The sequence below is a fragment of the Microcaecilia unicolor genome, chromosome 4 (genome assembly GCF_901765095.1).
Source record: "Microcaecilia unicolor chromosome 4, aMicUni1.1, whole genome shotgun sequence".
In the NCBI taxonomy this organism is placed as follows: domain Eukaryota; kingdom Metazoa; phylum Chordata; class Amphibia; order Gymnophiona; family Siphonopidae; genus Microcaecilia; species Microcaecilia unicolor.
This window is the reverse complement of record NC_044034.1, coordinates 264,093,065-264,107,075: the sequence shown is the minus strand read 5'-3', so window position 1 is coordinate 264,107,075 and position 14,011 is coordinate 264,093,065. Positions and strand designations below refer to the sequence as shown.

The window sequence follows — 14,011 nt, the reverse complement described above, 5'->3', positions numbered from 1 at the left end:
CCGAAGATAGGCCGAGGCCTTCCTCCAAGGGTCAGGTGGTCCACTCCTCTTATAGACCTTGCTTTCGTGAAGCTAGAAGGTACCGCATGGGGCGTTCTGCTGGGTTCACTTTTCGTGCCCGTTTTTCAGCAGAGGAACTCCTTTCGCTCGGACAAGCGTTCCGCAGCCACCGGCTCCAGGCCTGGAGTTCAGGGGCGACCCTCTCAATGATGGTGCGCCGGCCCCCTCCTCGCTTCCTGTCATCGGAGGACGTCTCTCCCTCTTTGCCGAGGAGTGGGCCAATATTTCCTCAGATCAGTGGGTTCTGGACCTGATCAGAGATGGCTACAGAATAGAATTCAACGCCCCAGTAAGAGACGTGTTTGTGGAGTCCCGATGCGGTTCTGCCGCCAAACGGGCGGCGGTAGAGGAGACTTTGCAAGGTCTGATTCAGTTAGGGGCCGTGTCCCTGGTACCTCCCGCCGAACACGGCTACGGCCGATACTCCATCTACTTTGTGGTGCCGCGAAAAGGTGGGTCTTTTCGCCCTATTCTGGACTTAAAAGAATTAAACAAGTCCCTGAGAGTGCAGCATTTCCACATGGAAACCCTGCGCTCCGTCATTGCTGCGGTACAGCCAGGAGAGTTTCTCACATCTCTAGACCTGAAAGAAGCTTACTTGCAAATACCAATTTGGCCCCCGCACCAGAAGTTTCTGAGGTTTGCGGCGTTGGGAAAACATTTCCAGTTCCGGCCCTTGCCTTTTGGCCTTGCCACAGCTCCCTGAACCTTTTCGAAGGTAATGGTGGTAGTAGCTGCTTTGCTCAGGCGAGAAGGTATCAGGATTCACCCGTACCTAAGACGACTGGCTCATCAGAGCAGACTCTGTAACAGAGAGCTATCAAGCTACAGCCAGAGTGGTCTCAGTACTTCAATCTCTAGGCTGGGTCGTCAATATGGCCAAACGTCACCTGACCCCCTCGCAATCTCTAGAATATTTGGGGGCCAGGTTCAACACAGACTCGGGCTATGTATACCTACCCGAGCTAAGGCGGTGCAAGCTTCAGAATCAGGTCCGTCTGCTCCTGAGGATGCCCCGCCCGCGAGCTTGGGACATTGTCCAGCTGCTGGGATCGATGACAGCCACATTGGAAGTGGTGCCCTGGGCGAGAGCGCACCTGAGACCTCTACAGTATTCCCTACTTCAAAGATAGTCTCCAGTTTCTCAGGATTATCAATGCAGACTTTCTTGGCTCCCTGCGGCCTGACTCAGCATGGAGTGGTGGCTCTCAGACAGCATGCTGCGGCGAGGAATGCCGCAGGCGCTCCCCGATTGGTGTCTAGTAGTGACAGATGCCAGCCTGCAGGACTGGGGCGCACATTGCAAGGGGAAGCATGCCCAGGGTCTATGGACACCCGAGGAGTCGGAGTGGTCCATCAACCGCCTGGAGTTGAAAGCGGTGTTTCAGGCGCTTCTGGCCTTTCAAGTGACCCTGGAAGGATTGGCTGTCAGAGTTCTGTCGGACAACACGACAGCAGTGGCCTACATAAATCGACAAGGCAGCACTCAGTGCAGAGCACTGGCCGCGCAGGCCGAACAGATTTGCCACTGGGCCAAGCTGCAACTTCAGTTTCTGTCGGCAGCTCACATTGCAGGTCAGAGCAACGTGCAAGCCAATTATCTAAGCAGGCATCACATCGATCCAGCAGATTGGGAACTAGCAGACGAAGTATTCCTGCAGATATGGGGCAAGCCCGTGATGGATCTTATGGCGACAAGTTCAAATGCCAAAGTCCCGTGCTTCTTCAGCAGACTGAGAGATCCTCGCTCGTCAGGGTTGGATGCCTTGACTCAGCCCTGGCCTCAGGGCCCACTATATATGTTCCCTCCGTGGCCCTTGATAGGGCGAGTGCTCCTGCAGATTCGGCTGCACCCAGGAGAAGTGGTCCTCATCGCCCCGGATTGGCCCAGGAGGCCTTGGTATGCGGACCTCCGACAGATGCTAGTGGAGGTTCCCCTTCCTTTACCTCTGGTACCGAACCTGTTGTCACAGGGCCCGGTAGCCATGGAGGACGCCTGCCGCTTTGGTCTTATGGCATGGCGATTGAGAGGGCGCAATTGAGGGACAAAGGCTATTCAAACACAGTCATTTCCACTCTCCTGCAGGCCCGCAAGCGTTCCACTTCCGTGGCTTATGCCAGGATTTGGCGCCAGTTTGAGTCTTGGTGTGCTTCAAAAGCGATCACACCCATGCGGGCTCCTGTCTCGCCGATTCTGGACCTTTTGCAGGATGGTGTACAAATAGGCTTGGCCTATAATTCCCTGCGGGTGCAAGTGGCAGCATTGGCCTCCCTTCGTGGTAAGGTTGGAGGCGTGTCTTTAGCTGCTCATCCAAATGTGGCACGGTTTCTTAGTGGGGTGCTTCGGCTCCAGCCTTCCGTGCGAGCACCCTGTCCAGCTTGGAACCTGGGGGTAGTTTTGAAGGCCCTGCAGGCTTCTCCTTTTGAGCCGCTTCGGCGAGCCGTTTTTCTTGTGGCCATTACTTTGGCGAGACGGGTGTCAGAGCTCCAGGCGCTGTCCTGTAGAGACCTATTTCTGCAATTCTCAGAGTCCGGGGTCACGGTTCGGACCGTGCCTTCCTTCATGCCTAAGGTGGTTTAGTTTCACCTAAACCAGCCTATTTTCTTGCCCTCCTTTGATAAGGAGGAGTTTCCAGAATCTTTTGGGCAGTTGCACCTGTTGTTGGATGTGCGCAGGACTCTGCTGCAGTATCTGCGAGTTACTATCTCTTTCAGGATCTATGATCATCTGTTTGTTTTGCTATCAGGTCCTCGCAGAGGGTCTCCAGCGTCTAAAGCCACTATTGCCCGCTGGCTCAAAGAAACTATCTTTTCAGCTTATCTGCTTGCCGGCCGGTCTCCGCCTGTAGCCTTTAAGGCGCATTTTACCAGAGCGATTTCTTTCTGTTGGGCTGAAACTGGAGCACTCTCTCGTCAAGAGATACACAAGAAGCCAGGATGCAGCAGACCGCTGTGGGCGTCGATGAAGGAGCGTCGGCTCACTTGGCAATTGAAACATCACTTTCGCCACCGGAGGTTAATCACCCACCTTGTCCAGCTTCTCGGAGGGAGAAAGGGTCAGATCCAGTTGCCTCGGAAGGCGAGAGTGACAGATTGGTTCATGGTGGCCCCCACCCAACGAGGGCAGAGGAATCATCGTTGGAGATTCAGGCTCCCCAGGTGGTTACGCTGGAATTAATCTGGAGAGCTATTCAAGATTTGACTAAAACGGTCGCACATACAGCCCAGGAGACCTCATCTCTTGTAAGTAAAGTAAATACTTTAACCGAAACTATGGAAAATCTAAAAACTGATACCACACCTAGAATTGACTCGATTCAATCAGAAGTTGTGTCGCTGAAATCGGTTAATGCCGCTTTGATTAAAGATAAAACGGCGATATTGAGGAAAATTGAACAAATTGAAAACTTTAATAAACGTCTGAACTTAAGGATATTAAATTTTTCGGTAATAAATGGCCTGAGCTCGATGGAACTTTTTAGAAAGTACTTGATTAAAAATTTACAATATTCCCCCTCTTTGGTACCTCCAGTTAACAAAATTTATTATATTCCTACGTCTAAAAATAAAGAGGGGGAAACGAAACAAGTTCGATCTCAGACCAATCCTCAGACCAGTGATCAGGATTTACAAGATATTTCAGCGTTTTTGGAACAGTCTTTCTCAGATATAACCCAGCGACAAACTTTACTAATATCACTGTTTTTTGAACAAGATCTTAATGCCATCATGAAAAAAACGCAATGCCTTATACTCACCTCACAACACAACACGAGCAAATTCACCACCATAAATACACCAAAATTAACCCTTCCCGTATCGGACACCCTGAAAATTCTTGGAGTCACCATCGATTGACATCTTACACTTGAAAGCCTTGTGAAAAATACAACAAAAAAGATGTTCTGTTCAATGTGGAAACTAAAAAGAATAAGACCTTTCTTCCCAAGGACCATCTTTCGTAACCTGGTACAATCAATAGTGCTTAGTCATCTAGACTACTGCAATGCATTTTACGCTGGCTGTAAAAAACAAATCATCAAGAGATTACAAACCGCCTAGAACACCGCAGCTAGAGTCATTTACAGTAAAACAAAATATGAAAGTGCTAAACCCCTAAGGGAGAAACTACATTGGCTTCCACTTAAAGAACGAATTACGTTCAAGGTATGTTCCCTGGTTCATAAAATCATCCACTAAAATGCCCCAGCCTACATGTCAGATCTGGTAGACCTGCCACCCAGGAATGCTAAAAGATCATCCCGCACATTCCTTAATCTTCACTTCCCTAGTTGTAAAGGCCTAAAATACAAACTAACGCATGCGTCAAACTTCTCTTACTTGAGTACACAGCTGTGGAACGCACTGCCGAGCAACTTAAAAACTATTTATGAACTAACTTTCGCAAATCCCTGAAGACACACCTATTCAACAAGGCATACCAATAAGAACAGCAACTATCAATACATTACAACCTTACCTAGTACCAGCAGTGTTTTTGCTTACATCTGCTTGTTTGAACTTCGATCACGTCATATTCTACGGCATCTCTACCTTTACCTATTATCATTACTTACCTTTTATCAGCAATGCTTTTTGCTCTATCTGCTGGTTTGAATTTCGAGTATGTTATTTTCTATGGCACTTCCACCTATACTTATTATCAGTATTGTCTTCTACTTATATCCATTGTTAAATTTCGATTATGCTATTCTATATGTAACAATAACTGTCATCTCCCAACCTACTACCTACCAATAATGATACACTGTAGGCCACATTGAGTCTGCAAAGAGGTGGAAAAATGTGGGATACAAATGCAATAAATAAATAAGTTCTGTATGCGTATTCTCCAATACCTCTCATAGAGAAGACCGCTGAAACTCAAGCAAGACCAGAGAACTATGATCCTAATTGCCCATACTGGCTGAGGCAGATCTGGTTTCCTCTTGTAGAGTTGTCCTCTGATGATCCACGGAGATTGGACTATTTTCTGACCCTCATCATGCAGAACGAGGGGTCTCTTCTACATGTTGAGAGCATAAGCTATGGAAACATCTTACTTACCCCAGTACCCAAAGATGCCAAGAAAAAAAGCAATGACCTGTTCAACTATCGGCCGATTGCATCTATTCCACTTTTCGTGAAACTAATGGAAAGCATGGTGAATAAACAACTCAGTGAGTATTTGGACAAGTTCAATATTTTGCATAACTCGCAGTCGGGATTCCATCCGCTCCATAGTACTGAGTCCGTGCTCATCACTCTCCTGACTAACTTTAAGAGGGAAATAGCTGTTGGAAAGAGTATTTTGCTTTTAATGTCTAGTGCCTTTGATATGGTGAACCATAACATCTTTCTGCGGCTCATTGATTACTTTGGAGCCAGTGGAAATGTATTAGCCTGGTTGAGAGGCTTTCTAACCTCAAGAACTTACCAAGTTAACTCCAGCTCTAGCTTATCACCTCTTTGGAAAGCAGACTGTGGTGTGCCGCAGGGTTCCTCACTTTCGCCAACTCTCTTCAACATAATGTTGATTCCTTTGGCCACGTCCCTTTCCAAACTTGGGCTCAACCCGTTTATTTATGCAGATGACATCACTATCTTTATCCCTTTTAAAAAAGACCTAAGCGAAATTACCAATGAAATAAGACTAGGATTACACACCATGCTTGACTGGGCCAACTCATTTAAATTCAAACTCAATACTTAGAAAACTCATTGTCTAATTCTCTCCTCTCCATATAACAAATTCACACCCCAACATTAATCACTCCTGAGCTTGTCTTGCCAATCTCGGAGTCCCTAAAAATATTAGATGTCATTGTTGATAGAACCTTAACCCTGGAGCAGCAAGTGAACTCTACAACCAAGCAAATGTTCTTCTCTCTTAAGCGTATACAACCTTATTTCCCTAGAGAAGTATTCCGCAGCTTAGTTCAATCACTTGTTATAAGCCGCCTTGATTACTGCAATGGAATCTATGGGGGATGCACAGACATGCTCCTAAAAAAAACTACAAACTGCCCAGAACACAGCGGCTAGGCTCATCTTTGGTAAAATGAGATTCGATAGTTCAAGACCACTGCATGAGAAGCTGCACTGGCTTCCTGTGAAGGACTGAATCGCTTTTAAAATTTGCACTCTGCTGCACAAAATCATCTATGGTGAAGCCCCTGCTTATATGGACACCCTAATTAACCTGCCGCCTAGGAACTCTCACAAATCAGCTACTTCGTACCTAAACCTCCATTACCCTGTTTTTTGTGGCCTCAAGTATAAGACCACCTATGCATCCTCCTTCTCCTATCTCAGCACTCAATTGTGGAATGGGCTGCCTCAATTGGTCAAACTTACTCCTGATCACCCGACCTTCAAGAAGCGCCTCAAGGCCTTCCTTTTTGGTAGAGCATACACTTCAAACCCGCCTGGCATCTCTTCCTTCTGAATTCCAACTGACGTAGCGACACATTGTTCACCCCTACTCTTTCCCCTTTTCCCTCCTTAGCTATTTCCCTTTCCCTTTTATGACATTGATTGTTTGCTGAATTGTTGTATGTTTTTATAGACTGTTGTATGCCACATTGAGCCTGCCCTTGGGTGGGAATATTGTGGGATATAAATGCTATAAATAAATAGAATTTGAAACCTTAAATTTGCCAGAAGGTGTCTCCCACGTCTTGATTCCAGGGAAGATTTCACTAAGTGGTGTTACTCATTTAAGTGGAGGAGGTTTGCTGTCTGTTGTGAGGGCAAGACCTTAGATCCTCTCACTTGTTTTACACAAAAACTGCTGTGATACGTCCTGCACCTCTATGGTTTGAAAACCAACTCTGTATGGGTTCATCTCAATGCAATTAGTGCTTATCTCTGTACAGCTTCTAGTTGTTTGCTTCATGAGAGGTTGGCTATTGACAAAACCTCCTGTCAGACCTCCAAACGTGTCATAGGATCTCAACGTTGTTCTCACCCAGCTGATGAAAGCTCCTTTTGAGCCACTTGATTCCTGTCATCTGAAGTATTTGACTTGGAAAGTTGTGTTTCTGGTGGCAGACACTTCAGCTTGCTGAGTCGGTGAAATTCAGGCTCTAGTATCTGATCCACCTTACACTAAATCCCTCCACAATAAAGTATTTCTCTGCATGCACTCTAAGTTCTTTCCTAAGATAGTATCAGAGTTCATTAATCATTCTGGCAACATTTTTATCAAAACCACATACCAATCTAGCAAAAGTGTACTTTGCATACCTTAGATTGCAAGCGAGTCTTAGTCTTCTATCTGGAGCAGACTAAAGCCCATAGCTTTGTTTCTTTTCACCCAAACTGGATGGGGGTAGCCATGGACAATCACATTGGCTAGCAGATTGCATCCAGAGTTGCCAGGTGGAAAAATTTTTTCCCACCCAATCCAACACAAAACCCGCCCAAAACCCGCCCAAACTCAAACCCCGCCCCTGACACCCCCACCCCCGCGTCATCACCCCCGCCCCCGCCGTCATCAACCCCGCCGTCACCGGCCCCGCGTCCCATGTCATCGGCCCCGCCTCCTACGTCACTAACCCCGCCCCCCGCGGCCGAAAAAGCCGCCCAAAAAACCGCCCTGAAGCCCAAAAAGCAGCCCAAAAAACCGCAACCCGCCGCGGGCAAAAATTTCCCGCGGCGGGTCGCGGAAAACCGCCCAATTGGGCGGTAAAACCGCCCACCTGGCAACACTGATTGCATCTCCTTCACTGATGCCCAGGCTGGGCTGACTCTGTAGAGGGTCATGTCAAGGCTCATAATGTCAGAGCCATGGCTATATCAGTAGCCCACTTGAGGGTCAGCCTCCATAGAGGAGATTTGAAGAGCTGCCGTGTGGTCTTCTGTGCACACATTCACATCTCATTACTGCCTTGAGCAGAGTACCCAGCATGACGGCTGATTCAGTTAGACAGTCCAGCAGAATTTGTTCGGTGTCTAGAATCCAACTCCACCCCCTTAGACCCAGTTTCCTTCAGTTCCAGACTGCAACTTCACAACTATTATGTATATAGTTTCAGGTTAGTTGACTTTGAGGCCTCATTGTTTTGAGTCACTATTATCCTAGCATCATTGTTTTCGGTGAGCCTGGTGTTTAAGGATTCCTAGCTGTGAGAATACAACTGACCAATTACCTGTAGCAGGTGTTCTCTGAATACAGCAGACCATGTATTTTCACATAGCCTTCCACCTCCCCTTGGTGTTATCTTTTAGTGTGCCGGGCGGGAAGGCACCAGCACATTCGCGATAGCATACTGGTAGAAATTTCTATATTTATCTTGAGTCCGCACCAGGCTCCATTGGATGATGTCACCAGCTGTGAGAATACTTGGCCTGCTGTCCTCAGAGAACAGCTGCTACAGGTGAGTAACTTTGCTGTATGACAGCTTCAGGTGTTATGGGCATTCTTAGCAAAAGAGGAAGCAAGTTTGAGGAGTAGCCTAGTGGTTAGTGCACTGGACTTTAAACCAAGAGACCCAGGTTCAAGTTCTACTTTATCTGTTAGTTTTGTTTTTTTGTTTGTTTTTGCTTTTTTTTATTGTGAGCTCTTCAGAAACAAAAAAAATACCTACTGTACCTAAATATATAAGCCCACCTGCAAGCCTGAAGGCTATTGAAGTGGTGTAGTTTTGGGTACAGCAGGTACTTTTCTATTCCTGGAGGGCTCACAATTACAAAATAGTGGGATTTGAACCTGGGTCCCTTGGTTTAAATTCCAGTGCATTAACCACGACTGCTCTGTGGCCATTCTTTTAAGAATGCTGCCAGACAGACATCCTTGTCCCTGCTTTTTTGCCATTTGTATGTTGGACATTCCAGTTTGTAAAATGGCTGTTCATGCTGGACATCCACCTCACGTATTTTTGAACAGGAAATCCTGGTGTATTTCCTGTTGAAGAATACATGTAATGGACATCCATTTTGGACGTTATGAGCTGACCTCTCTATTCTGACTTGGATGCTCTTTCAAATATGCCCCTCCAGGTTTCCAGTGCAGGGCAGTTTGGTTTTAAAGGACATTCAGGACCAGCAAAAAGAGTACTTGCTGAAGCAAATGTTTGACATTTCTGTGCTGGGACTACAGGCAGCAGTCTACATTGCATATGTGTCCAGGGCTTGTCTCCGCAGCATACAACAGGCTCAGGAGGGGACCTGAATTGAGGACACTGGGGTAGCATTAGGCTCCACTTGTGGAGACAAGTCTGGTTCATGTGACTGACTGTTAATATGTTTCCATCAGAACTTCCTAGGAATATGGAAGTTATGTTTTCAGCCAGATTGCTGTTATGGCTCCACAATTGGTTGGCAGACATAGCTTCAAAGCCTCAACTTATCAGATTCACCTTTAGATTACTGAACTGCTAGATCACAGCAAGGCAGGGCATTGTTCAGGTGAGATAGGAAAATGTAGTGCTTTTTATCTTATTTGTATTTGTCAAAATGTCATGTCTTCATTGTGTGTTCTTTATTTTTTCCATAGAAAACATGAAGAAGCATTGGAATATCACCGCCAGGCTCTTGTGCTAATTCCCCAGAATGCTTCCACTTATTCTGCTATAGGATACATTCATAGCCTAATGGGAAACTTTGAAAGTGCAATTGATTATTTTCATACGGTATGTCTGGGATAACGTGATAGTTCCTCTAAGCTTCTAAGGAGAGGTGATTGGGCAGAGCTATATAAAAATTCTAAAAGGACTGGGGTGAGCCAGAGGATCCTTGTGGAAAAGAGTAGATGAAATTAAGGACCATTTATTGCAGTTAATAGGTCTTATGTGACATTTTCTATATTTTTGCTTTTAAGAGTGGATTCATGAATTAAATTGCCTTCTAGTAAGAAAAGAAGGTCTCATTAAACAAGTAGGCAAGCGGTCCATTAGTCCAGTGATTCCCAAACCTGGTCCTGGAAGCACCCCAGCCAGTCAGATTTTCAGGATATCCACAATGAATATTCACTAGAGAGATCTGCATGTACTGCCTGCACTACATGCTTATCTCTCTCATGAATATTCATTGTGGATATCCTGAAAACCTGACTGGCTGGGGTGCCTCCAGGATCAGGTTTAGGAACCACTGCACTAGTTCTAAAAGGATGGTAGTCATAGAAGCAAACACAGTTAATGGAGGATAAGATATTTTATTGGGGAATCAAATGTAAAATGAAGCCCAACATTGCCATGTTTCGCCCTACAAGGGCTTCTTCAGGGGCAAAGCATTACTGTTAAACAAATAGAACCCAATGCCTAATACTCACCTCGCAATACAACACAAACAAATTCACCACCATTGAGACACCAAAACTGAATCTTCCAATTTCGGACACCCTAAAAATTCTTGGAGTTACCATTGATCGACACCTAACACTTGAGAGCCATGCGAAAAACACAACCAAGAAGATGTTCCATTCAATGTGGAAACTAAAAAGAGTAAGACCTTTCTTCCCAAGAACCATCTTCCGCAATCTGGTACAATCAATGGTACTCAGTCATCTAGATTACTGCAATGCACTGTACGCTGGCTGCAAAGAGCAAATAATCAAGAAACTTCAGACAGCTCAGAACACTGCAGCTAGACTTATATTCGGAAAAACAAAATACGAAAGCGCCAAACCCCTACGAGAAAAACTGCACTGGCTCCCACTCAAAGAACGAGTCACGTTCAAAATTTGCACCCTAGTCCACAAAATTATTCACGGAGACGCACCAGCCTACATGTCTGAACTGATAGACCTACCACCCAGGAATGCTAAAAAATCATCCCGTACATTCCTTAATCATCACTTCCCAAATTGTAAAGGTGTTAAATACAAACTAACACATGCGTCAACCTTTTCCTACCTGAGCACACAATTCTGGAATGCGTTACCGCGAAACCTAAAAACGACCTATGAACAAGCCAACTTCCGAAGTCTACTGAAGACCCATCTCTTCAACAAGGCATACTACAATGATCAACAAATATGAATTCCTGTACACACAGCCAGAATTGCCCCTACAATATCTGCTTGCCAAACTACTATCTTATTTTTCATTATCATGTTACCCAAGATCTTCCACTATTATTAAATGTACACTTTCTTTATAATTCTCATATATTTCTTAAATTTCTATTACTATGTTTGCTTGTTAAGTAATACCATGTTCTATCATTATCATATTACCCAAAATTCTTCTGCTATTACTAAATGTATACTTTCTCATGTATTCTCATTATTCATGATGTATTGTATGCCACATTGAGCCCACAAAGAGGTGGGAAAATGTGGGATAGAAATGCAACAAATAAATATAACAAAATCACATAAAATCATACCAAAACCATAATATAGTTATATAAGCAACAAGAACAGTATCAGATCATAATAAATAAATGATTATTGCAAACAGCAAATACAGATAAATGAATAGTTATATTAAAAAGTGCATCTGTAAATACATGCATACTACATTGACAAATATCGAATTATGAGGAATAAAGCACATAACATACGCTTATGGAGTGAACCTTTCACTTCACCATAGGCCATACTGAAATGCTGCCAGACAGAGACTGCCCTGGAGTTTGGTGGTCTTGGTAAGTGGTTTTGGCTACTCTAAATATTTTTTTAGGAACTTTTGATTTTAAACTGTCTTACATGTAGTCTATGGATAAAGCAAAGATACTTACCTGTAGCAGGTATTCTCTGCGGACAACAGGCTTATTGTTCTCACATGTGGGTCGACGTCTGCGTCGGCCCAGGAACCTGCATTTTGCAAGCAAAATATAAAAATGTTTGCCAGAGTCTTCTGGCACGCGTGCACGCATGACTTCCTGCCCATCGTGCGAGCGTGTCCCTTCAGTTAAATCAAAAGCATATAAATAAACAACTCCAAAGGGGAGGTGGATGGGTTTGTGAGAACAATCAGCCTGCTGTCTTTGGAGAATATCTGCTACAAGTAAGTATCTTCGCTTTCTCTGAGGACAAGCAGGCTGCTTGTTCTCACGTGGGGTATGCCTAGCATCCAGGCTCACTCAAAACAACGAACAGTGGTCAGTTGGTCCTCGCAACGGCAAGAACGTAACAAAGATTGACCTGAAACTAAAGCAACTAAGTGAGAGTGTAGCCTGGAACATAACAAAAAGGACCTGGGGGGGGGGGGGGGGTGGAGTTGAATTCTAAACCCCGAACAGATTCTGCAGCACTGACTACACAAACCGACTGTTGCGTCGGGTATCCTGGTGAAGGCAGTAGTGAGATGTGAATGTGTGGACTGATGACCACATTGCAGCCTTGCAGATCTCTTCAATGGAGGCTGACTTTAAGTGAGCCACCGACGCAGCCATGGCTCTAACATTATGAGCCGTGATATGGCCTTCCTGTCAGCCCAGCTTGGGCATAAGTGAAGGAAATGCAATCTGCTAGCCAATTGGAGACTGTGCGTTTTCCGATTGCGACTCCCCTCCTGTTGGGATTGAAAGAAACAAACAACTGGGCGGACTGTCTGAAGGGCTTTGTCCGCTTCATGTAAAAGGCCAGTGCTCTCTTGCAGTCTAAAGGCTTTCAGAGATCATCGCCAGGGTGGGCATGAGGACGGGGAAAAAATGTTGGCAAGACAATTGACTCGTTCAGATGGAACTCCGACACCACCTTCGGTAGGAACTTAGGGTGCATGCGGAGGACTACTCTGTTGTGATGAAATTTAGTGTAAGGTGCATCCACTACCAATGCCTGAAGCTCACTAACCCTATGAGCGGAAGTAACAGCCACCAAGAAAATGGCCTTCCATGTCAAGTACTTCAGATGGCAGGAATTCAGAGGCTCAAAAGGAGCTTTCATCAGCTGGGTGAGAACGACATTGAGATCCCATGACACTGGTGGAGGTTTGACAGGGGGCTTTGACAAAAGCAAACCTCTCATGAAGTGAACAACTAAAGGCTGTCCAGAGATCGGCGTACCCTCTACACGCCGATGATAAGCACTGATCACACTGAGAATGAACCCTTATGAAGTTGGTCTTTGAGACCAGACTCTGATAAGTGTAGACTGTATTCAAGCAGGGTCTGTGTAGGACAAGAAAGAGGATCTAGGGCCTTGCTGTCACACCAGATGGCAAACCTTCTCCATTTGAAAGAATAACACCTTTTTGTGGAATCTTTCCTGGAAGCAAGCAAGACTCTGGAGACACCCTGTGAAAAACCCAAGGAGGTGAATTCTAAGCTCTCAACATCCAGGCCGTGAGAGCCAGAGACTGGAGGTTGGGATACAGAAGTGACCCGATGGGTTATGAGGGTTGGAAAACACTCCAATCTCTACGGTTCTTTGGAGGACAACTCCAGAAGAAGAGGGAACCAAATCTGACGCAGCCAGAAGGGAGCAATCAGGATCATGGTTCCGCAGTCTTGCTTGAGTTTCAGCAAAGTCTTCCCTACTAGAGGTATGAGAGGATATGAATACAGAAGGCCTGTTCCCCAATGTAGGAGAAAGGCATCTGATGCTAGTCGGTCGTGGGCCTGAAGCCTGGAACAGAACTGAGGGACCTTGTGATTGGTCTGAGTGGCAAAAAGATCCACTGAGAGGGGGTGCCCCACGCTCAGAAGATCTTGCGGGCGACGCCCATATTCAACGACCACTCGTGAGGTTGCATTACCCTGCTCAGCCTGTCGGCCAGATTGTTGTTTATGCCTGCCAGATAAGTGGCTTGGAGAAACATGCCGTGATGGTGTGCCCAAAGCCACATATGGACGGCTTCCTGACACAGAGAGCGCGATCTGGTGCCCCCCCCTGCTTGTTGGTGTAATACATGGCAACCTGATTGTCTGAATCAAGATGAGTTGGTTGGATAGATGATCTCTGAAAGCCTTTAGAGTGTTCCAGATCGCTCGCAATTCCAGGAGGTTGATCTGATGATCTTTTTCCTGAAAGGACCAGGCTCCCTGAGTGTGAAGCCCATCT

General features: G+C 45.7%; 1 protein-coding gene across 2 annotated transcripts in view; it reads left to right on the top strand.

The window, feature by feature from the left end:
• Nucleotides 1-14,011, top strand: part of CDC16 (cell division cycle 16) — a 155,362-nt gene that overhangs the window by 116,480 nt on the left and 24,871 nt on the right. For both annotated transcript variants that reach the window (XM_030201490.1, XM_030201491.1), the window contains one exon: nucleotides 9,560-9,695. In XM_030201490.1, coding sequence (XP_030057350.1) covers nucleotides 9,560-9,695 — 136 coding nt within the window. The remainder of the gene's footprint in view (nucleotides 1-9,559; nucleotides 9,696-14,011) is intronic.